The sequence below is a fragment of the Entelurus aequoreus genome, linkage group LG11, assembly GCF_033978785.1.
Source record: "Entelurus aequoreus isolate RoL-2023_Sb linkage group LG11, RoL_Eaeq_v1.1, whole genome shotgun sequence".
In the NCBI taxonomy this organism is placed as follows: Eukaryota; Metazoa; Chordata; class Actinopteri; order Syngnathiformes; family Syngnathidae; genus Entelurus; species Entelurus aequoreus.
The window spans coordinates 32,863,173-32,889,721 of NC_084741.1; the positions used below are offsets into that span (position 1 = coordinate 32,863,173).

The window sequence follows — 26,549 nt, forward strand, 5'->3', positions numbered from 1 at the left end:
ATGTGAGAGCAAATGTAGCCGGCCTGACTTCCTTGTTCCACACCAGAACTTCACAGATTGATGTCAAGTCATCTTGGCGTGTTGGAGGACCATGAAGGAGACGTTTGTGTCTGATGCCTCCATGATCTTCACCATTCCCATCGGGTCGGACACAGAGGGTTGCGGTCATGTGATGCCCAGAGAGTTCCAGTGTGTGTTCCAGGACACCTTTAAGGTTTTTGCTAACAGGGGTTTTCCAAAACCTCTCGCGGTAAGTGGAGGATCCTTTTACCTTTTTATAGATTGTATATCATTAATTATGATTAGTGATAGTACAGTATCAGGGAATATTACAAGAAGTACAATCTTAATCCAAAATGTCCTCAAAAGTCAAAGTAAATTTGGAGTTCATGCATCAAGACACCCAAATCCAGCCCATAAATGACATCAGACCGGCCTGCAAATTCAGATTACAATTTGACTGATATAGAGGATCTTTGACTGGCTAGTTTTTGCAGTCGGTCTCTAAAATGAGAAACGCACCCCTGCATAGTGATGTAACAACAAACAGTAATAATGATAAACGCGGTAAAACTTCCGACGGTTAGCGTTACTGTTTTAAAATAAAATGATCAAAAAATCATGATAAGTGCACTTTGGTAAAGTCACATACTGACTGGCGCCAGCTTGCTGGCTTGAATGCTAAACCTATATAAACAAATTACTTTGTTGGTAGAGCGGCTGTGCCAGCAACTTGAGGGTTCCAGGTTCGAGGCCCGCTTCTGCCATCCTAGTCACTGCCGTTGTGTCCTTGGGCAAGATACTTTACCCACCTGCTCACAGTGCCACCCACACTGGTTTAAATGTAACTTAGTCAATAGGTTTCATTATGTAAAGCCCTTTGACTCACTAGAGAAAAGCGCTATATAAATACAATTCACTTCACTTCGCTACTGTCTGAGTAACTAAACTATTCGATTTTGCAAATTGAACCTACAAGTTATGCTCTCATAGGACAGAGTGATTGTTCTGTACTCAGAGGAATACAAGACGGACGTGTTTTTACGGTGCGTTCAAGGACCGCTGAACAGAGTAGGACGCCACAACACCCGGCAGAAATAATAAATAATAATAATGGATTTAATTTGTTACGCACTTTTCATTTAAATAACTCTTAAATTTCTACAGTATAAACCAATATTTAAAATGAAGAAAGCTTAGCCATTAAAACAGATAAAATAAACACTATTAGTGAAGCATTAGAAACACAAAACATGTAAAATAGATGCTTTTCTAACAGTGTGTTTATTTATTATTATTATTATTTTTGGATTGTTTTGTTCTTTTAAAAAGCACATTCAACAATAATAAAGATAACCGTGATCATTTTGGTCACGATAACCATGATATGAACAATAGAGGATTTAACCAGCATTTTTGTAGTAGGTGTTAAAAGAGCAGGACATTCCTGTCATGTAGAGGATCTTTGAATAGAGTTTTTGCAGTCGCTCCTTAAAAAGAGAAAAGCACTCCTGTTATATGAAGGATCTTTGACCAGTGTTTTTTTTTTTTTAAATAGGTGGTAAAATAGAGCACTCCTGTTCTGTTAATGATCTTTGACTCGAGTGTTAAACAATGCCAAGCGTCAAATCATGAGGATCACGCATGTTTGTACGCAGTTTTAGACGCTGCTGTTTTTTTGCAGTCTAGCTACACTGTGACATCACAGCGAGGTGGACGTACTTATTTGGACATTAAGTCAAGCTCTCAGTAATCATGATATATATTTAACAGTGTACATTTTCAAAAGATAAATTATGATACTTAGGAGAGAGTTGGGCATGGATTAATTTGCAGAATTAAACATCTTGCAGACAGGCTGAAAAAACAGGTTGTGAATGTGGAGCAAAATCTTTGCAGAATTTACACCAATTTTTGTCAGTTACACATTTTTTGTAATGTGATTTATTTGATTTGTTTACTTCAGATGCAATCAGTAGTCATTTGTTTAACTTCTTTATTTATACTAGTGGTGTTCCTCAAGGTTCCATCTTGGGTCCTTTCTTTTTCATCATCTGGGCTATTTAACTGGTGGCCCATGAGTTCAATTTAAAAAAACTAGTGAGCGACTCACATTTTTGCAGCGGATTCTTAAAAACACCAGAGTACTGTGGTAGAGATGATCTTTGAGTAGCTTTTATGCAGAGGGTTGTTAAAAACAGCAAAGTGCTTCTGTAGCTCTGACAAAATAAATAGACCGAATGTGTACTGCAGAACAAGGGGTTTTAACCTTTTTGACCTTGGGGCCCAGCTTCTCCACTACAGAGGGGCATAGTGCCAACTCAAACACTAACACTTAATTAATGATATTATTAATAATTATATCTCACCTACTTACAGTTTACAACTTTGTCAAATGATATGAAAGCATGTGTTAATTACAAAGACTATTTAACACATAAACCTCAGGCTTAGGTCAGGCTGATTAGAAAAATAAGTATTAATCAAATATACTGCATAAAAAGGAACTCATAAATAACTGAGGAAAAATACATTCACGTACTATTATGTTGTGCTAAACTAAATAAACTAAATTAATAATGAATATATGTCTTCACTAAACTGTCAATAAAATTAAAGTGCAAATTAAACATGCTTTATCCGTTTCATGCAGTATCAAGATTCAAATTTCGCTTCGAAAAGCTGTGCACTACAAAACGTGTTCACTGCTCTATAAAAAATGCCCCTCTTAAAAAGAGTTTTTAAAAAAACGAATACAAGTTATTTTTGCTTGTAATAAGCAAAAACAAAAAATGACAGTAGAACGAGTCAAAATTGTCTTGGTAAAATTTATTGAAATAAGACACTACATTTAAGCTTTATAAAACCTAAAAGTGATCTTGAAATTGGCAATTCAAACTTGTTATTAGCTATTCTCTCTATAATTGTAAAGTTTTGTTTCTTATAACAAACTTAGTAGTATTTTTTTCCTCAGAAGATCTATTGCCTACAAACGAGTACTTATGTCTCACTGAAAAATTATTACTCAGGGGATTGTGACTTGTATTATGTTTGTTTAGATATTTTGACTGGAAATTAGAAATATATACATGTGAGATTTTGAATTTTTCCAGTGTGTAGCAGCTCGAGCCACTAATCCTGACTCCCTCTTTTTTATTTATATTTTTTAAAAAAACAGCACAAATGGTTGCATTCATTTTTGTTTTGTACGTTAAAGTGTTTTATATATTGTGCTCCTAAATTATTGTTGTTAAATGTATTAACATTTATATATAATAGTTTGTTTATTTTATTTTTCAGTATTAGATGGTTTAAGTCGATCAAAAAATATTAATAGTCTAAATTAGGATTTTTTAATTTTTTCAATTTCAGGCAAATTGATGCACTTTACATCTTTTCTGTGACAGAACCAACGTTAATAAAGTTATTATTTGTTGGAAATTGATCTATATTTCTATTTTTTTTTCTTTCTAATATTAATATTTATGTATATAATATTAATACGGACACAATGTTATGCAGAGGTGTATTCCTAACAATTTTATAGACAAATTATACTATTTATAGTTGTGGCGGAGAGTGAGGGGGATCACAAAATGTTTTTGTCTTCAGAAAATAATTGAGCAGCACTGCTTTAGCTCCAGATTTCTTCTGTTTGTTTGATACAGAGTCGTGTATGAAGATATTATGACAAACTCGGTTTCAGGCAATCTCCTCAATGATTGGTCAAATAGCACTCACATGACTACAGCGCTCCATGACTGCTACTAATTTTGAGCTGTTGCTGTTTGCGGCGCTTCCTCATTAGTTTTTCGCTTTGTAAAAATGCCCTGTTGTGCAGCATTGGGCTGCTCCACCTGTGATAATTGTGAAAAGCTTTTACATCGCTTTTCCAACAACCCGGAAAGAAGACAAGTATGGGAACTGAATGTTCACAAAAAACACTGGAGAACCACCGATTACAGTGTCTTGTGCCAGGTAAACACAAAACAGAACATCCGTGTTTTGTTCAGGAGAGAGAGAACACACAGAAGCTAATACAAATAACAGAAGATATTAATACAATTAAGAGATGGTTTGACAAAAACAGACTATGTCTGAATCTCAGTCAAACTAAAATAATGACATTCGGTAGCAGCAGAAGAAAAAGTCACACACAAATACAAATAGACTGGCATTGAATGAGTAAAAAAAAAATGGGTGTAATATTAGATGAGAAAATGAACTTAAAATCTCATAAAAATATACAACCTAAAGTGGCAAGAAATTCATCAATAATGAAAAAAACAAAATATGTTCTGGACCAAAAATCACTCCATATGCTCTACTGCTCGACAGTGTTACCATATCTGAGTTATTGTGCAGAAATACGGGGAAATAACAACAAAAGTACACTTATTTTACTTAGCATGTTACAAAGAAGAAAGATCAGTTAGAAGAATACATAATGAGTGATACACACAGTGATTCCAAATACATTGGAGGCAGCTACCACAGTTGACATACTTCACACAGAAGTCATAATTTCTCTGTGACTGTTGCCGTAAGCTAATTAAGATTTTGGCAAAATGAGGGTAATAAGTAATTTTTTTGGTTGTTCTGTGTATTTTTTTATGTTTATTGCACCGTTGGGTGCGTGTTAGACTAACCTGACTCTCGCCAGATCCTTGTAGTTCGCTGAGCTCCACACAAGGATCTGGGACTTCTCAAGAGGAGATGTATTTCAGAAGGCGGGGCCTTGTAAAAAAATCATTGTGTGTGATTGGAAAAAACCACTTGTCCGTTATCTTGAATGACGTGCTACTTCAACCACTCACATCCAAATCAACCTGTGACGCTGATGAGAGCGACGCTGGGAAATCCAAATAAGAACAGCCGACACATTGGATAACGACAGAGCGAAAATAATTATTTAATTAATTTAAATAATTAATATTCGATAGATTCGACAAAACAGTTACAAAAGCAGAATCAGCACAAGAGTCCTCGTTGCTTGCCGCCATTGTTGTTTAAATAAAACAGTCGCTTCGGCGCTATGTTACATCTATGAAATCCTCCCGGCGATCCTGATTGGTTCATTATTTTTTGCTATCTTGAAGGAGTATGCATTGCCTTCGAGCCGAGATCCTTGTGTGGAGCTCAGCGAACTACAAGGATCTGGCGAGAGTCAGGTTAGCGTTAGACAGCCTCCTGGTCACGAAACACTGCAGGAATGTAGCAGCAGAGTGCGTCAAATATGGTCGTGAAAATTCTACTTTGATGAAATAAAAGCATGTTTTATTGTAAGTTTAGGAGCTAAATATGTTTAGAACTATATTTACTAGGAGTGTGGGAAAAAATCGATTCGAATTCGAATCGCGATTCTCACCTTGTGCGATTCAGAATCGATTCTCATTTTTAAAAAATCTATTTTTTTATTTTTATTTATTCATTTAAAAAAATATATATATATATTTTTTTTTTTAATTAATCAATCCAACAAAACAATACACAGCAATACCATAACAATGCAATCCAATTCCAAAACCAAACCCGACCCAGCAACACTCAGAACTGCAATAAACAGAGCAATTGAGAGGAGACACAAACACGACACAGAACAAACCAAAAGTAGTGAAACAAAAATGAATATTATCAACAACAGTATCAATATTAGTTACAATTTCAACATAGCAGTGATTAAAAATCCCTCATTGACATTATCATTAGACATTTATAAAAATAAAAATAAATGAACAATAGTGTCACAGTGTCGCATCTCATAAGCTTGACAACACACTGTGTTCAATATTTTCACAAAGATAAAATAAGTCATATTTTTGGTTCATTTAATAGTTAAAACAAATTTACATTATTGCAATCAGTTGATAAAACATTGTCCTTTACAATTATAAAAGCTTTTTACAAAAATCTACTACACTGCTTGCATGTCAGCAGACTGGGGTAGATCCTGCTGAAATCCTATGTATTGAATGAATAGAGAATCGTTTTGAATAGGGAAAACATCGTTTTTGAATCGAGAATCGTTTTGAATTAAAAAAAAAAATTGATTTTGAATCGAATCGTGACCCCAAGAATCGATATTGAATCGAATCGTGGGACACCCAAAGATTCACAGCCCTAATATTTACACACCTTTTGGCAGCAGTCATGGCGCCTGTGGTTTAGTTGGCCATACTCTTTATACGCGACTCTGGTTTGCTATTGTCATTACTGCCACATGTGGTGGAAAAGTGTACAACAACTGAGTAACGCTGCGGCCCATATGGACAACTGCTGAGAAACAGATATTTTTCGACGGCCCTCTCAGGGGAGCTTGCAGCCTAACAATGAGTCAAGAAACACTGCTGTAAAGGACACTGGTTCCCCAGAATATACAAAATAAGAGTAATAGTAAAGGGAGAAGTCCGGACCCCAGGTCCTTCGCTGTCTGGAAATGTGGCCCTCAAAACAATTCAGTCGAAGTATCAAAAAATTAGCATTTTCCAGGATTTTTAATACGTGCACCCATTATTTGCAGTTGTGCGGGAGAGTCCTATATCCTAACCCCAGGAAACAGCAGCGAACATTTGGATGTAGTCCTATGTAGCTTTGCAGGGAGGTGTTTCGTCTCCCTTTTACTGCAACTTAAAGAGCGACTGATTGTTTGTCTTCTTTTCTAGGCAGCACAATGCCTTATTGGAGTTTCAGTGGTCAGTCTTGGTGTGATGTTTTATCTGACACAAAGTATGTTCCACATCTTTCCCAGCATTGTGGTAAATATATTCTGGTTTCTATCAATTCGCCTTTTCTTCTCATAACTTGATATTGTCATTATTTCCTATGTTGTGGAAGTAAGGTTTGTGTTGTCGTATGATTTAGTTTGTGCTGAGTGGAATGCTGAGCTACGCTGCAGGCCATGCTCCAGACATGCGTGTGGTAAGTAGACGTTTTTCAATGAAGTGAACATGAAGAACATTTTAATTGTCCTTTTCTTTCCATTTGACAGATGAAACTGTCATTTTTTCTGAACATCATCAGCTTCTTGTGGTCAGTGGTGGCAACTTGTCTCCTTGTGATCGATATTCTATATAATAGAATATATGATGATGTTCAGGTATAAACTATGTCCCAAGCTTGAATCGGCACAAAAACAACACCTTTTTTGTGTTTTCTCCAGCTGCATGTGGCCGTCGGAGCGATGATTTTGAGTCTGCTGGTTGCAGAAAGCTTCACTGCCTTGTTTCTTATCTACTGGCAGAGCAAAGCAGTTTGCAGACAACATTTAAACACTCTGGTAGGTCGCCTCCATGTCAATGCAGTACAAGTCCCAAAACTAATGATTGGACTTTTTTACCGGCAGCCCATTATTCAGCTGACACACGAGGACTGATGCATTCCAACACGCCAGCAAGTTTGAAAAATCTTTGTATTCTTTTGCAAATAGCTTTGGATGGAGATTACCTTCATGTGTATTAATATAGCTGTTTTACTGGATACTTTGTCCAATAGGGGGCGCAATTAAAAGGTAACATTCTTATTGGGGGTCTTTTGCATGTACTGCAGTATAGGAGAAGCCAATTATTCAAAATAATTACAATTTCAAATTTACCATACGTCATCAAATAGTGGCCGACACCACACTGATGGAGGCCGAGCCACAACTAATCGCTAGGTAAGACGTTTTTTCGCTCAGATAAAACAACAACCCCCAAATCTGTTTAACATAAAAACATACATTTTTCAACCTGTGTATTATTTAAGAAGTCTAGTATTACATGTACAATAACAAGCTATACGTATTTGTTTATACATGCAAGCATTTGATCAATTCACTACAGTTTTATACAATCTAGGCAGACTCATCAGTAAGGAGGTCCTTATGGCCTGAAAAATGTTATATATATTAATAATAATAATTGTATGTAATATACTATATTGTAGTACATACATATGAATTAATTAATACTGTATATATATATATATATATATATATATATATATATATATATATATATATATATATATATATATATATATATATATATATATATATATATATATATATATATATAGTGTATTAAAATACAACAAATTATTGAATTGGGTGTTTCATTATTTAATAAAATACTAAATATTATGTGTTTATTGTGTTTTTATTTTGTGAAAATTGTGTTTTTTGCTGGGGAATATCATTAACTTAGTATTTTATACTTCAAAATGTATTATAATACATTAATTTATAATATGTACAGTATGTATGTGTGTGACTAAATTATACATGATAAAACTAGGTTTCATTTTGTGGAGAAGATGGTACAATGTTTCATTATTTAATACATTACTACATATGATGTGTGTATTGTTTTTATTTTTTGAAAATATTGTTTTTTTATCTTATACTTGAATATGTATTATAATGCATTAATAATATGTACATTATGTATGTGTGCATGGCTATATACTGTATTCAAATACAACAAATAATACATAATTGAATTAGGTATAATTTGTGTAGAAAATGGTAAACTGTTTCATTATTTAATACATTACTAAGTATCGTGTGTATTATGTTTTATATTTTGAAAATATTTAGTATTTTATACTTGAACATGTATTATAATTCATGAAATAATATGTACAGTATATATGTGTGTATGATTGAATACTGTTTTTAATTCCATTTATATATTATTTATTAGGAATACTTTGTAGAGAAGATGGTAAAATGGTTTATTATTTAATACATTACTAGATATGTGTGTATTTGTGTAAAGGCCTTACCCCGAAGTGTGTGAATTTTTGGGCATCTAACGATTCGATTCTGATTCCTCTGGTGATGATTTGATTCAGAATCCATCCATCCATCCATTTTCTACCGCTTGTCCCGGTCGGGGTCGCCAGGTTAAGAACCACTGGCCTAAAAACATATTTTTAAAAACTGAGTTATAAAAAAAAGGGGGAAAAAAAAAATATATATATATATATATATATATATATATATATATATATATATATATATATATATATATATATATATATATATATATATATATATATATATATATATATACACATATATATATATATATATATATATATATATATATATATATATATATATATATATATATATATATATATATATATATATATATATATATATATATATATATATATATATATATATATATATATGTATATATATATTTTAATCAATTTGTGAAAATTATGAATCGATATTTAGAATCTCGATGAAAAATAATCTCGACGTGAATCGGAATTTTTTTAAAAACATTCATGCAAAGCAACAGAGTAAAACCACTCGCACTGAGCCTAGTCTATAAAATCCACTACACCTCCCTGATACAGAAGTACATGTCAAACTGTCAAACTACTTCCTTAACGTAAATGACCGCCATAACCACAACACCAAAGGGAGCTCCACTAACCACGTTAAACCCTAGATTCCGATCTAACAAAGGTCTTAACTCATTATCCTTCTATGCCACATCAATATGGAATGCACTCAGGTGTAAAAGAAAGGGCATCTCTATCCTCCTTCAAAACCGCACTAAAAAAAACACCTCCAGGCAACTTCAACCCTAAACTTAACACCCTCCCTTCCACATCCCACCTCCCCGGATTGTAAATAATCAAATGTAGACACTTTTTCTTATACTTTCTGATCTCTCTCTTTATGTCCACTACTTGCTGTACATATCCTACCAAGTCAGTCCTACACTGTTCCAATGTCCATTTCTCTGACGATGCAATTGTTGATGACTGAAGTGTTGATACCAACCAAACCTAACCCACCCCCCCTCCATATCCCACACCCCGGATTGTAAATAATAGGGGTGTGGGAAAATATCGATTCGAATTCGAATCGCGATTCTCACGTTGTGCGATTCAGAATCGCTTCTCATTTTTTAAAAATCTATTTTTTGTTGTTGTTGATTTAAAAAAAAATAAAAATAAAAAAAAAATATATATATATATATATATATATATATATATATATATATATATATATATATATATATATATATATATATATATATATATATATATATATATATAAAAATTAAATTAATCAATCCAACAAAACAATACACAGCAATACCATAATAATGCAATCCAATTCCAAAACCGACCCAGCAACACTCAGAACTGCAATAAACAGAGCAATTGAGAGGAGACACAAACACGACACAGAACAAACCAAAAGTAGTGAAACAAAAATGAATATTATCAACAACAGTATCAATATTAGTTACAATTTCAACATAGCAGTGATTAAAAATCCCTCATTGACATTATCATTAGACATTTATAAAAATAAAAAAAAAGAACAATAGTGTCACAGTGGCTTACACTTGCATCGCATCTCATAAGCTGACAACACACTGTGTCCAATATTTTCACAAAGAGAAAATAAGTCATATTTTTGGTTCATTTAATAGTTAAAACAAATTTACATTATTTCAATCAGTTGATAAAACATTGTCCTTTACAATTATAAAAGCTTTTTACAAAAATCTACTACTCTGCTTGCATGTCAGCAGACTGGGGTAGATCCTGCTGAAATCCTATGTATTGAATGAATAGAGAATCGTTTTGAATCGGAATTTTTTTTTTTTGAATCGAGAATATGATGAATTGTTAAAAAAAAAAATCTATTTTGAATAGAATCGTGACCCCAAGAATCGATATTGAATCGAATCGTGGGACAGCCAAAGATTCACAGCCCTAGTTAATAATGTAAATAATTCAATGTATATACTCTGATGATTATCGTGTGTGATGACTATTATAAAGATAGTGTATAACTGTATCATGAATCAATTTAAGTGGACCCCGACTTAAACAAGTTGAAAAATGTATTCGAGTGTTACCATTTAGTGGTCAATTGTACGGAATATGTACTTCACTGTGCAATCTACTAATAAAAGTTTCAATCAATCAAAAAAAAAACCGGCAACCACTAGAGGGAGACACACACTACAGACGTCAAGTTAAAAAGAAAAAGGCATTCACCGTCATTCACTTGACATTGAAATTGCATTACTGTATCGACATCATGTGTTTGTATCAGGACACATTTTGTGACAAGATTCAATTATTATATGAAAACAATGATCTCATAATGGAGAATGGTCTCTTCCGTTCGGAGACACTCCCTGTCAATGTTTACACCAATGAAAGCTCACCACCCGGATATTGTTGCCATTTCGCCCACCGTTACCCTTCGCGGATGTCCGCTATCCCGCCTGAGCACGACCTTCTGCCGTAGCCATGTCCGCGCACTCCCCTCGCCGCGGCCTGGTGCGCATGTCCGGGTGTAGGGGCTAAGCTATGGCGACAGGGTATCGCGGCGGCTCCCATACTCTCAGCAAGGATGACGTGAACTACAGGATGCATTTCCGAATGATAAACGAGCAGCAGGTCGAGGACATCACGATAGAGTTCTTCTATCGGCCGCACACCATCACTCTGCTGACATGCACCGTGCTCAGCTTGATGTACTTCGCCTTCGCGAGGTAGGTCGGCGCTAACGGCTAACAGTGATGCTCTGACTTCTTGGCTAGTTTGCGTGTAGCTTCGAACGTAGCGTCACAAACACCACTTTTTTTCTAAACTTGAAGACAATAAACATGTAAACATTCAACATCCTGCCCACTGCATCTATTAGCTACCACACTCTAGCATTAACAAAATAAAGGGAGTCAACAAACTATCAATTTCACTATAAATCCTTACAAATGTAATAATAATCCAGTGTTTTAGTGACAATTCAATATCACATCATTGCTGCATATATTGTCTGCTTTAATACTAAACTAATATATAATCTGTGCTTTGATTCTAGAGATGATGGGAATCCTGATAATAATCTTTGGGTGGGCCTCATTTTGGTCATCTCTTTCTTCCTTGTCATCAGTGTGCTGGCATTTCCCAATGGTGATTTTTAATAGCATAAGCACCTTTTGTTTTTTGGCAGCTTCAATACAAGTCATTCACTGTATTTGTCCATCGTAGGTCCGTTTACAAGACCACACCCAGCGATATGGAGGACAGTCTTCGGTGAGTATAGGCCAGTGGTTCTTAACCTTGTTGGAGGTACCAAACCCCACCAGTTTTATATGCGCATTCACCGAACCCTTCTTTAGTGAAAAATAAAATGTTTTTTTTTTTTTAATTCAAGACAAAGTTATATGTTTTTGGTTACACTTTAATATGGGGAACATATTCTAAGTAACAAAGACTTAATTTAGTGTTTTTTGGACACTAGGGGAACATATTCTAAGTACCAAAGACTTAATTTAGAGGTATTTGGTTAGGGCAGTGGTTCTTAACCTTGTTGGAGGTACCGAACCCCACCAGTTTTATATGCGCATTCACCGAACCCTTCTTTAGTGAGAAATAAATTTTAAAACAATTCAAATTCAAGACAAAGTTATATGTTTTTGGTTACACTTTAGTATGGGGAACATATTCTAAGTAACAAAGACTTAATTCAGAGTTTTTTGGACACTAGGGGAACATATTCTAAGTAACAAAGACTTAATTTAGAGTTATTTGGTTAGGGCAGTGGTTCTTAACCTCGTTGGAGATACCGAACCCCACCAGTTTTATATGAGCATTCACCGAACCCTTCTTTAGTGAAAAATAAAATGTTTTTTTTTTCACATTCAAGACAAAGTTATATGTTTTTGGTTACACTTTAGTATGGGGAACATATTCTAAGTAACAAAGACTTAATTTAGAGTTTTTTGGACACTAGGGGAACATATTCTAAGTAACAAAGACTTAATTTAGAGTTATTTGGTTAGGGCAGTGGTTCTTAACCTCGTTGGAGGTAGCGAACCCCACCAGTTTTATATGCGCATTCACCGAACCCTTCTTTAGTGAAAAATAAAAGTTTATTTTTTTTCAAATTCAAGACAAAGTTATATGTTTTTGGTTACACTTTAATATGGGGAACATATTCTAAGTAACAAAGACTTAATTTAGAGTTTTTTGGACACTAGGGGAACATATTCTAAGTAACAAAGACTTAATTTAGAGTTATTTGGTTAGGGCAGTGGTTCTTAACCTCGTTGGAGATACCGAACCCCACCAGTTTTATATGAGCATTCACCGAACCCTTCTTTAGTGAAAAATAAAATGTTTTTTTTTTCAAATTCAAGACAAAGTTATATGTTTTTGGTTACACTTTAGTATGGGGAACATATTCTAAGTAACAAAGACTTAATTTAGAGTTTTTTGGACACTAGGGGAACATATTCTAAGTAACAAAGACTTAATTTAGAGTTATTTGGTTAGGGCAGTGGTTCTTAACCTCGTTGGAGGTAGCGAACCCCACCAGTTTTATATGCGCATTCACCGAACCCTTCTTTAGTGAAAAATAAAAGTTTTTTTTTTTTCAAATTCAAGACAAAGTTATATGTTTTTGGTTACACTTTAGTATGGGGAACATATTCTAAGTAACAAAGACTTAATTTAGAATTTTTTGGACACTAGGGGAACATATTCTAAGTAACAAAGACTTAATTTAGAGTTATTTGGTTAGGGCAGTGGTTCTTAACCTCGTTGGAGGTACCGAACCCCACCAGTTTTATATGTGCATTCACCGAACCCTTCTTTAGTGAAAAATAAAATGGTTTTTTTTCCTAGTTCAAGACAAAGTTATATGTTTTTGGTAACACTTCAGTATGGGGAACATATTCTAAGTAACAAAGACTTAATTTAGAGTTTTTTGGACACTAGGGGAACATATTCTAAGTAACAAAGACTTAATTTAGAGTTATTTGGTTAGGGCAGTGGTTCTTAACCTCGTTGGAGATACCGAACCCCACCAGTTTTATATGCGCATTCACCCAACCCTTTAGTGAAAAATAAAATGTTTTTTTTCAAATTCAAGACCAAAGTTATATGTTTTTGGTTACACTTTAGTATGGGGAACATATTCTAAGTAACAAAGACTTAATTTAGTGTTTTTTGGACACGAGGGGAACATATTCTAAGTAACAAAGACTTAATTTAGAGTTATTTGGTTAGGGCAGTGGTTCTTAACCTCGTTGGAGGTACCGAACCCCACCAGTTTTATATGCGCATTCACCGAACCCTTCTTTAGTGAAAAATAAAATGTTTTTTTTTCAAATTCAAGACAAAGTTATATGTTTTTGGTAACACTTCAGTATGGGGAACATATTCTAAGTAACACATTTTTAATTTATAGTTTTTTGGACACTAGGGGAACATATTCTAAGTAACAAAGACTTAATTTAGAGTTATTTGGTTAGGGCAGTGGTTCTTAACCTTGTTGGAGGTATCGAACCCCACCAGTTTTATATGCGCATTCACCGAACCCTTTAGTGAAAAATAAAATGTGTTTTTTTTCAAATTCTAGACAAAGTTATATGTTTTTGGTAACACTTTAGTATGGGGAACATATTCTAAGTAACAAATACTTAATTCAGAGTTTTTTGGACACTAGGGGAACATATTCTAAGTAACAAAGACTTAATTTAGAGTTATTTGGTTAGGGCAGTGGTTCTTTACCTTGTTGGAGGTACAGAACCCCACCTGTTTCATATGCGCATTCACCAAACCCTTCTTTAGTGAAAAATAAAATGTTTTTTTTTTCAAACTCAAGACAAAGTTATATGTTTTTGGTAACACTTTAGTATGGGGAACATGTTCTAAGTAACAAAGACTTAATTTAGAGTTTTTTGGACACTAGGGGAACATATTCTAAGCAATGTTCCCTCTAATTTTTCATGTGTGTGAGCAAACGCAAAAACTCCCTAAGCATTCAGTGGAGCCCATGTGAGCAACATCAGACGTGCACACTGTGGCTACACCAGCAGCACACCTGTCCCAAACCTGACTAAATAACAAGTTCAATCTCCATCCATCCATCCATCCATTTTCTACCGCTTGTCCCTTTCGGGGTTGCGGGGGGTGCTAGAGCCTATCTCAGCTGCATTCGGGCGGAAGGCGGGGTACGCCCTGGACAAGTCCCCACCTCATCGCAGGGCCAACACAGATAGACAGACAACATTCTCTTATTATTATAATCAAATGACAGCAGTCATTTCCATGAGGTTATTTTCTAATATAAGTGTTTAGGCCCACTTACAATGACAATAACAACAAATATTGTTTTTCATGAACTGTGTACTTGTATTGTTTGTCTGGGTGGAGGTCCTGCTTTGGAAATAATTTGTACCCCCTTTCAGACATTTATCGGCCAATAGATGCTTTAAAATGTAATATCGGTAATTATCGGTATCGTTGTTTTTTTTTATCGGTATCATGTTTTTTTTTTGTTTTTTGTATTTTCATTTTTTTATTAAATCAACATAAAAAACACAAGATACACTTACAATTAGTGCACCAACCCAAAAAACCTCCCTCCCCCATTTACACATTTATTCACACAAAAGGGTTGTTTCTTTCTGTTATTAATATTCTGGTTCCTACATTACATATCAATATATATCAATACAGTCTGCAAGGGATACAGTCCGTAAGCACACATGATTGTGCGTGCTGCTGGTCCACTAATAGTACTAACCTTTAACAGTTAATTTTACTCATTTTCATTCATTTATAGTTTCTATGTAACTGTTTTTATATTGTTTTACTTTCTTTTTTATTCAAGAAAATGTTTTTAATTTATTTATCTTATTTTATTTTATTTATTTAAAAAAAAAAAAGGACCTTATCTTCACCATACCTGGTTGTCTAAATTAGGCATAATAATGTGTTAATTCCACGACTGTATTATTCGGTATCGGTTGATATCGGTATCGGTTTATATCGTATCGGTAATTAAGATTTGGACAATATTGGATATCGGCAAAAAGCCATTATCGGACATCCCTAGTTAATAGTATTGTAACTTTGTTGTTATTTATACTTTCTGAATAAATTACGTGATAATGTTCATCAGACAACTCATTGGTGTTCATTTTAAATCTGTCAAGATTAAAATATCAAAATCAAATTACAATATGTTATTTATGTAGTTTGCTTATTTTCCTCGACTAGTGCACTAACATGTGGTTTCTTTTTTTTTTACATATGTAGCATCATCTACAAAGATACAAAGAATTGCTATTGCGCCATCTAGTGCACACATTTAGAACAGCAGTTTCTTTCATTCAAAAATTTCGGCTCATTTTTATATTTAGCGAACTCATCCCGCGGGCCGGATGAAACCTGTTCGCGGGCCTGATCGGGCCGGCGGGGAGTACATTTGACACTCCTGACTTAAAGAGAAACAGCACTATAAATCGCAGTCCTTATGAGAGACAAGAACACATACATTTTTTTTATGCATTATAATTGTAAATTAAAATAAATAAAAGTCTGTTTACAATGGAGCCAACGGGAGCCATGACGTCATTGCGTCTAGTGCGTTTATTCCAACAATAAAAACCCAATAGATAACTAGCCAAAAGTGAAAAAAATAATCTAATTACATTTAGTGCCCTGAATATTAACCAAGTATTGGCGATATTGTTATTATAAGCGCTAACATTAAAGACCTTCATTTCACGGTGCATTGATGCATTGATCAGAGAGAGGCAACTTTCATTCCTTCAAAGCCCTCAAACAACTTCCAACCTTACATCAACATTTTATATACATGTTGCAAAAATATATATAATGTAGTAACAGACACATTCATAACAACATGTACAATATTTACTATATTTTGGTCATTTTATGCAATACCGGAACTTCTTTCCTCAGCGCATTGATTTCCGTTTCCATAGCAGCGCACCTCAAACTACCGGCAACTAATGTGTGTTCCTACTTCCGGAAACAAACGAGAGTGTGTTCTAATCATGGCAGACTTGGTAACAGACAACGAAGATGACTATTTTTGGACAAATGAGGAATCGCAACCTTATCTTTTTGAAGCTGAATATACGGAGGGTGAACTACTGGTTATAGAAGCGAGCACGAACAGAGGGTGAAACGTTGGAGCAGACGGAAGCATAGACGGTTAGATCGGCTTGACCAGATGCTGCAAATGTGGAACTTGGAGCCAAGCAATGGCGACATAGATAGGCTCCAGCGACCCCGACAGGGACAAGCGGTAGAAAATGGATGGACATAGATGGTGTGCAGTGTTTCCCCCAGAAAATTTGTTAGTTAAGGTGGTGTCTCTCCAGGGGGAAGGGTGTGTGTGTGTGGGTGTAAGGAACAGCGTAACTCGGCCTGTCGCCATCACGTCTCCATCTCATCGCTGCCACCACAGCCTGGGGGGGGGGGGCAATAGACTACAAACTGTGGTGACGTAGGCCGGCTTCGTCGCGTGAGGAAGCTTACAATTTTTGGTTGTGTGTTCCGCTCCATATGCTGAATGCCGATATGCTATATATATCTCGATATTTTTTCCGTAAAGTAAAAAAAATACACAAAACAGTCCTAGTTACCTGAGATACTAAGTATGTCATTATTATGACTTAGTAAGTCAATATTTTGACTTACTAATTTACAAAATCAAAATAATGACTTACTAAGTCAAAATAATGACTTAATAATAGGGGTGTAACGGTACACAAAAATTTCGGTTCGGTACGTACCTCGGTTTAGAGGTCACGGTTCGGTTCATTTTCGGTATAGTAAGAAAACAACAAAATATACATTTTTTGATCATTTATTTACCAAATTTGTAAACAATGGCTTTATCCTTTTAACATTGGGAACACTATAATAATTCTGCCCACGTTAATCCACATTAAACTGCCTCAAATTGTTGCTCAGATTAAATAAAATGACAAAACTTTTCTTCTACATATAAAAAGTGCAACATTAAACAGTTTCAAGTGAACTCATCATGCTTAATTTATTACAGCATTTGGGAAGCCTGTAGTTGTTTTTTATTATGTAAATGTTATATTTTTATCAACATGTGATAGCAGGTACTCTGCCATTCAAAACTAGGCTGCTACATTACGAATGATTAATGTAACTTTAGCTGAAAAAATAGTACAATAGCATTAGGAGAGACTATTCATCCCTGAACACCATGGAGTTCATGTAGGCTTAATGATGCAGTTACATTATTATATCAACTATCAGAGACAGAAACTCTTCATTTAACATAATGTCCTTTTTTGCGGCTTCAACACAGCTCAATCAACACAGAAAAAGGTAAAGTGAAATAACATACAGACAGGGCTTTGCTGTCCGTAACACACACGTGCACACGCGCACACACACACACATACACACACACACACACACACACACACACACACACACACACAGAGACAAACACACACACACATACACACAGCAAAATGAGCTAACGTTACGCTAAAAGCTAATTAGCCTTCACCTCAAGCCAGGATTGTGAGCGAGATGAGCTGCCGTTTGTGTCTTGAACGTCACCGGGCTCATAGTGATGTTACTAGTAGTTGACTGGGAGGTGTTTATTATAATTTGGGGAGAGTCCGCTGCCTGATGCTTACCTGCTAAACACCTATCTGCTAACCCCACCGCAGAAGCACTGACTTTCATGCGCTCTGAATACGCCCTGCTGATTGGCTATTACCGCTCTGAATACGCACTGCTGATTGGCTGTTACCGCTCTGTATGTAACCAATCAGATGGTTGTGTGGATGGGACAATGCTGGGTGCTGCAGAGGCAGAGGCAGAACTAAGCTGAGCAGCTTGTTAAGACTTTAGCTTAAGCGGCTACTAAATATGTTCGTGTGCAAACTCGTTCGGTACACTTCCGAACTGAACCGAAACCACCGTACCGAAACGGTTCAATACAAATACACGTACCGTTACACCCCTACTTAATAAGTCAAATTAATGACTTACTGTAAGTAAGCGTTTGCAATAAGTGTTTGAACAAAAGAGTTAAAAGTGGGGCCACATGCTGACATACGCTCAACTCATCATGCTTAATTTATTACAGCATTTGGGAAGCCTGTAGTTCATTTTTATTATGTAAATGTTATATTTTTATCAACATGTGATAGCAGGGACCCTGCCATTCAAAACTAGGCTGCTACATTACTAATGATTAATGTAACTATAGCTGAAAAAAATAGTACAATAGCAATAGGAGAGACTATTCATCCCTGAACACCATGGAGTTCTTGTAGGCTTTATGATGCAGTTACATTATTATATAAACTATCAAAGAATTCAGGAAACTCTTCATTCATCATGGCGCCGATGAAGGCTGCCTCGGTGCTCTTGTGCGCTCTGTTTTGTTTGTTTTTGTACATAAATTGTGTTTCCGGGTGCTCTTACACCCGTGAAGAGCTACTGAACATCAGATCCATCATCCCTATGGACTTGTTACCAGTCATCTTAGCGTCAGCTGCGGATTTGGTCCATTCTGCGATCAAAAGAGGGAAACCGCATCGAAGAGGAAAGAGAGCGGGCGCACTTGTCTGTCTTCGCGGACGGGGATTACGCGCGCCTCTACCAGGCATCTTCCTCTCCAACGTCCGCTCACTTGCCAACAAGATGGACGAGCTAGTGTTGCTGATGAGAAGGAACACGGACTTCTCCTCATCTTGTGTGTTGTGCTTCACGGAGACTTGGCTGAGCGCAAGTGTCCCGGACAGCGCGCTTCAACTGGAGGGCTTTCATCTTCTCCGCGCGGACCGAGACCCGGCGCTCTTTGGCAAAAAAAGAGGCGGTGGACTCTGCTTCTTTATCAACAATAGCTGGTGTACAGGCGTGACAGTGATTTCTAGACACTGTTCTTCTTCTCTGGAATATTTCTTCATCCACTGTAAGCCCTTTTACTCACCGCGTGAGATTGTTTCATTCATTCTCGTGGCTGTTTACATCCCGCCCGGCGCGGACGTGCGTGACGCTCAGCGCGCGCTCGCAGGACAGATCTTACATGTGGAACGGTCTTTTCCTGACTCTCTTGTTATCGTGCTTGGTGACTTTAACAAGGGAAATTTGAGCCAGGAATTACCAAAGTATAGACAGTTTATTAAATGCCCGACCAGAGAGGAGAACACGCTGGATCACTGCTACACTACAATAAGCAAGGCTTTTCATGCAGTCCCGCGCGCTGCTCTTGGACTATCAGATCACGTGATGGTGCACTTAATCCCTTCATACAGACAGAAACTGGCTAAACCTGTTGTGAGGAACATTAAGTGTTTCACCGCCGAGTCTGTGGACGAGTTGCGTGCTTGTTGGGAAACGACAGACTGGGAGGCAATTGGAGCGGCCACGAACAATCTGGACGAGTATACGGACACTGTGACTTCATACATACAGTTCAATGAGGCGCGCATCATTCCAACGCGCACCAGGGTTTGTTATAACAACGACAAGCCCTGGTTCACACCCAAGCTTCCCGACAGCTGCGCAAGAAGAAGGAGGCTGCGTGGAGAAGCGGGGACCGAAGTACATACAGAGAAGCGAAGTACCACTTCACCAGGGAAGTAGAGAAAGCTAAATCTGTGTACTCTAACCGTCTACAGGAACAGTTCCGCTCCAATTATTCTGCGGCAGTTTGGAGAGGTCTAAGGGCCCTTAGGAACTATAAGCCCAAAACCCCCCAGGCCCTGAATGACCGGACTCTCGCTCAGGGCCTCAACACACATTACTGTCGTCATGAACGGCCTTCAGCTCATCAAAGCCATGCTCCCCCCACCATCACCCTCCCCACCAATGCCAGCACTTCATTAAAGGAGTTAAAGGCCTACTGAAATGATTTTTTAAAATTTAAACGGGAATAGCAGATCCATTCTATGTGTCATACTTGATCATTTCGCGATATTGCCATATTTTTGCTGAAAGGATTTAGTAGAGAAAATCGACGATAAAGTTCGCAACTTTTGCTCGCTGATAAAAAAAAGCCTTGCCTGTACCGGAAGTAGCGTGACGTCACAGGAGCTAGGATTCCTCACAATTCCCCGTTGTTTACAATGGAGCGAGAGAGATTCGGACCGAGAAAGTGATGATTACCCCATTAATTTGAGCGAGGATGAAAGATTCGTAGATGAGGAACGTTACAGTGAATGACTTGAGAGGCAGCGATGGACGTATCTTTTTTCGCTCTGACCGTAACTTAGGTACAAGCTGGCTCATTGGATTCCACACTCTCCTTTTTCTATTGTAGATCACAGATTTGTATTTTGAACCACCTCGGATACTATATCCTCTTGAAAATGAGAGTCGAGAACGCAAAATGGACATTCAGTGCCTTTTATCTCCACGACAATACATCGGCGAAATGCTTTAGCTACGAGCTAACGTGATAGCATCTTGCTTTAACTGCATATAGAAACAAAAGAAATAAACCCCTGACGGGAAGTATAGATAGAAAATCAACAATACTATTAAACCGTGGACATGTAAATACACGGTTAATGCTTTCCAGGCTGGCGAAGGTTAACAATGCTGTGCTAATGACGCCATTGAAGCTAACTTAGCAACCAGACTGCACAGAGCTATGCTAAAAACATTAGCTCTCCACTTACGCCAGCCAGCCCTCATTTGCTCATCAACACCCGTGCTCACCTGCGTTCCAGCGATCGGCAGAAGGACGAAGGACTTCACCCGATGCGTTTGGCGGCCCGGAGACGTAGGAAGTCAAGGTGAAGTCGGCGGCTAGCGCGGCTAGCGCTCCAACAAAGTCCTCCTGGTTGTGTTGCTGTAGTCCGCTGCTAATACACTGATCCCACCTACAACTGTCTTCTTTGCCGCCTTCATTGTTCATTAAAAAAATTGCAAAAGATGTCCAGAATACTGTGGAATTATGAAATGAAAACAGAGCTTTTTGTATAGGATTCTACGGGGTACCATAACTTCCGTTACTCGGACTTCGTCACGCGCATACGTCATCATACCGCGATGTTTCAGCCGGATATTTCCCGTGAATTTTAAAATGTCACTTTATAAGTTAACCCGGCCGTATTGGCATGTGTTGCAATGTTAAGATTTCATCATTGATATATAAACTATCAGACTGCGTGGTCGGTAGTAGTGGCTTTCAGTAGGCCTTTAAAGGACTCAAAGGACTCCAAAAACATCATAAGACTGTAAAGACCCTCTCCATCAAAGAAGAGTATGTACGCCGGCAGTTCTTGAAGCTGAATACGCGGAAGGCCCCCGGGCCGGATGGTGTCTCCCCCTCCACTCTCAGACACTGTGCGGACCAGCTGGCTCCTGTCTTCACTGACATTTTTAACACCTCTCTGGAGCTATGCCGCGTGCCGTCCTGCTTTAAGACCTCTACCATTGTCCATGTCCCCAAGAAAGCACGGAACACAGGACTAAATGACTACAGGCCGGTCGCGCTGACGTCTGTGGTCATGAAGTCCTTTGAGCGCTTGGTCCTGCCCCACCTCAAGGACATCACCGCCCCCCTCCTGGACCCACTGCAGTTCGCCTACAGAGCCAACAGGTCTGTGGATGATGCAGTGAACCTGGCCCTCCACTTCATCCTGGAGCATCTGGACTCCCCAGGAACCTACGCTAGGATCCTGTTTGTGGACTTCAGCTCTGCCTTCAACACCATCCTCCCTGGACTGCTACGAGACAAGCTCTACCAGCTCAGTGTGCCCGACTCCCTCTGCAGTTGGAATAATGACTTCCTGACAGACCGAAGACAGCACGTACGGCTGGGGAAGATTGTCTCGGACAGTCGAACCACAAACACTGGTACTCCTCAGGGCTGTGTACTCTCCCCCTGGCTCTTCTCCCTGTATACAAACTGCTGCACCTCCAGTCACCAATCCGTAAAACTGCTCAAGTTTTCGGATAACACCACCCTCATCGGGCTCATCTCGAATGGCGATGAGTCCGCCTACAGGAGAGAGGTGGACCGGCTGACGTCCTGGTGCAGCTTTAACAACCTGGAGCTGAACGCCCAGAAAACAGTGGAGATAATCATGGACTTCAGGAAAGTCACAGCCCCACCATCCCCCCTCACCCTGATTGACTCTCCCACCCCCGTCCCCATTGTGAACTCCTTCCGTTTCTTGGGCACCATCATCACCCAGGACCTCAAGTGGGAGCTGACCATCAGCTCCCTCATCAAGAAGGCCCAGCAGAGGATGTACTTCCTGCGGCAGCTGAGGAAACTTAAGGTGCCGACCGAGATGCTGGTGCAGTTTTACTCAGCCATCATAGAGTCCATCCTGACCTCCTCCATCACAGTGTGGTTCCCCGGCGCCACAGTCCAGGATAAGAATAGACTGCAGCGCATCGTACGTGCTGCTGAGAAGGTGATTGGCTGCAAGCTCCCATCCCTCCAGGACTTGTTCTCCTCCAGGACCAGGAGGTGTGTGGGTCGGATCACAGCTGACTCTTCTCACCCTGGACACACACTATTCTCCCCTCTCCCCTCAGGCAGGAGACTACGCTCCATCCAGACCCACACCTCCCGCCACCTGAACAGTTTTTTCCCCTCGGCCATCAGGCAAATGAACAATAACTCCTAACAGCAGCTCCTTGAATTCCTTGAATTCCTTCTAAGTCTATCTGATAGCTCAGTTACAGCTCTCTTTATTACCAAATATGTGTTATATGTGTTTTATGTCGCACGTTTGCACCAAGAAAAATTCCTAGTTTGTGAACCCGTTCTCAAACAATAGCAATAAAACGATTCTGATTCTGATTCTGATTTAACATAATGTCCTTTTTTGCTGCTACAGATCAACACAGAAAAAGGTACAGTGAAGTAACTTAGTTGTTAACTGTAGGTCAAAATTGCTTGTCTTTCTCTCAGACAGACAGGGCTTTGCTGTCCGTAACACACATACGCACACACCGCAAAATGATCTAACGTTTCGCTAAAAGCTAAATAGCCTTCACCTCAAGGACTGCGAGTGAGCTGAGATGCCGCTTATGTATCTAGAACGTCAACGGGCTCATAGTGATGTTACTAGTAGTTGACTGGGAGGTGTTTATTATAATTTGGGGGGAGTCCGCTGCCTTATGCTCACCTGCTAAACACCTTTCTGCTAACCCCACCACAGGAGCACTGACTCCATGCGCTCTGAATACGAACTGCTGATTGGCTGTTACATGCGCTCTGAATACGCACTGCTGATTGGCTGTTACATGCGCTCTGAATACGCACTGCTGATTGGCTGTTAAATGCGCTCTGAATACGCACTGCTGATTGGCTGTTACATGCGCTCTGAATACGCACTGCTGATTGGCTGTTACATGCGCTCTGAATACGCACTGCTGATTGGCTGTTACATGCGCTCTGAATACGCACTGCTGATTGGCTGTTACATGCGCTCTGAATACGCACTGCTGATTGGCTGTTACCGCTCTGCGTGTAACCAATCAGATGGTTCTGTGGGTGGGACATTGCTGGGTGCTGCAGAGGCAGAGGCAGAACTAAGCTGAGCAGCTTGTTAAGACTTTAGTTTAGGCGGTGGCTCTTTGTTGTTAAGGCGGCCGCCTTAACAACAAAGCGCTGCGGTAAACCCTGGTGTGTTCACCTTAATTCAATTGGAATGGTCTCCGGCCAGCTGGACCAAACGCACAACTGTCCATCGAGTGAGTCACTATAGTATTGATCAGGGGTCACCAACCTTTTTGAAACCAAGGGCTACTTCTTGGGTACTGATTAATGCGAAGGGCTACCAGTTAGATACACACTTAAATAAATTGCCAGAAGTAGCCAATTTGCTCAATTTACCTTTAACTCTGTTATTATTAATAATTAATGATATTTATCTTTGTGGAAACACTGATCATCTTAATGATTTCTCACAATAAATATATATAGAAACAGATAAATATCAATATGCAACACTTTATTTTTATATTTTCTCTAAGTGCACATTTTTCAAATTGAACATTTTCAAATGATCACTTCTAAGACAGTCTTGTGAAATCACAATATCCCATTTTAACTAGCTAGCCACTAACATTTTTTAACAAATCATGAATTACTTTGCACCATGTTTGTACAAATAATAACTCATGTAAAATACAAAAGTAAACTCTCAAATTTTTAAATCATGTCACACTTTGAACTGGACACCAAATCTGTTATCTGTTTCTTTGTCAGTTAGTGGGAAGCCTGGCATTGCATGCTGTTAACTAGTGTGTTGTACTCTGGTGTGTAACTTGACACTGTAACTCTGAGTTAGTCTTGCAGATGTGCATCAGTGAGGCGTGTTCTGTGTTTGTTCTTGATTAAGTTCATGTCAGAAAAGGCTGATTCACAAAGATAAGATTTTTCCTCATTGTTTGCGGAACTTTCTTAATCTTTTGGACATATTTTCACAGCAATCTGGCCTTAAGCTTAATTATGATAAATGTAAAATGTTAAGGATCGGAAATCTAAAGGGAACGTCCTTTCGAATTGGAATGCAAAGTGCCTGTTTTGTGGACAGATGGACCAGTTAACATACTTGGTGTTGTTGTCCCAGAAAATCTGGAAGATCTAGGCTCAGTAAATTATGATAATCGACTAAGAAAGCTGGACAAAATTATGCAATTATGGAAAGGGAAATCCCTAACCTTGTATAGTAAAATGTCTATTGCCAACTCGTTAATTATTCCTCAATTTATTTATTTGTTTTTGTCATTACCAGCTCCATCACAAAACTTTTTTAAGATTTATGAGCGGAGGGTCTTCGATTTTGTCTGGAACTGCAAACCAGAAAAGATTAAAAGAAAGGTTTTGTACAAAGAGTATGAATATGGGGGCCTGAAACTTCTCAACATTGAAGCTATGTGTCTGTCTTTAAAAGCATCAATTGTTCCAAAGATGTATTTAAACATTGAGTGGTACACAAATGTCCTGTTGGACAAAAAACATGTACTGTATCAAAAGAAATTGTATCCTTTTTTACAAGTGATCCCCTCCCAGAGAGTCTGCTGGAAAACATGGCGGGGTTCATAAAGGAAACAATCCACTCATAGTGGTGTTTTCAATTTTATGTGCCAGAAAAAAGAGACGATATTTTGCAGCAGTTAATATGGATGAACTCTAATATTGTAATAGATGGAAAGCCTTTCTTTTGGAAAAATATGTTTGAAAGAGGAATCATTTTTGTCAATGATATTATCAATGAGAATGGTAAAATTATGAAGTATGATGAATTTAGAGCTATGTATGGTGATGCTTGCTCAAGCTTTTCATTTTATCAACTAACTGGAGTAATTGGGAAAAGATGGAAACAAATAATTAATTATGGAATTACTAAATTATTAGTTTGTAAACCTCTAATAAGAAATTGTAGTTGGCAAAAAGGAACTAAAATAAATAGAAAAATATATAATTTTTATTTAATAAAGAAATCTTTGAAGGCTGCCTCATACAACACAAATGGAAAATGGGAGGACTTTTTTGACTGCCCGTTGCCATGGGATGCCATATTCAAACTAATCTATAAAACCACTATCGATGTGCAAAATCGTTATTTTCAAATTAAAATTATTTATAACTTCTTACCCACAGGGAAAATGTTAAAATTATGGAATATGACAGAGTCAGATGATTGCCGATTTTGTTGTCAGGAGCCTGAATCCACCCTGCATTTGTTTTGGTATTGTCATATTGTGTCTTTGTTTTGGGTGGA

At 37.8% G+C, this 26,549-nt stretch overlaps 2 protein-coding genes across 5 annotated transcripts in view; both read left to right on the forward strand.

Moving 5' to 3' along the window:
• Positions 1-59: 59 nt before the first annotated feature.
• LOC133660008 (uncharacterized) lies at positions 60-7,863 on the forward strand. Of its 3 annotated transcripts, XM_062063021.1 has the most exons (6): positions 60-250; positions 6,663-6,755; positions 6,862-6,918; positions 6,989-7,096; positions 7,160-7,276; positions 7,343-7,863. In XM_062063021.1, exons 1-6 carry the CDS (start codon positions 92-94, stop codon positions 7,370-7,372), a joined length of 564 nt encoding a protein of 187 aa, XP_061919005.1. In that variant the 5' UTR covers positions 60-91; the 3' UTR covers positions 7,373-7,863. The 3 variants fall into 3 exon arrangements, with proteins under 3 accessions (XP_061919005.1, XP_061919004.1, XP_061919006.1); XM_062063020.1 differs by having other exon boundaries at positions 7,160-7,863; XM_062063022.1 differs by lacking the exon at positions 6,989-7,096 and having other exon boundaries at positions 7,160-7,863.
• Positions 7,864-11,050: 3,187 nt separating this feature from the next.
• ptdss1a (phosphatidylserine synthase 1a) overlaps positions 11,051-26,549 on the forward strand; it is a 36,726-nt gene continuing 21,227 nt past the window's right edge. Inside the window, exons 1-3 of one of the 2 annotated variants that reach the window (XM_062063017.1) lie at positions 11,051-11,522; positions 11,852-11,943; positions 12,022-12,066. In XM_062063017.1, the coding sequence (XP_061919001.1) occupies positions 11,338-11,522; positions 11,852-11,943; positions 12,022-12,066 (322 nt within the window). In that variant the 5' untranslated portion in view covers positions 11,051-11,337. The remainder of the gene's footprint in view (positions 11,523-11,851; positions 11,944-12,021; positions 12,067-26,549) is intronic. The other variant, XM_062063016.1, reaches the window with a different exon arrangement.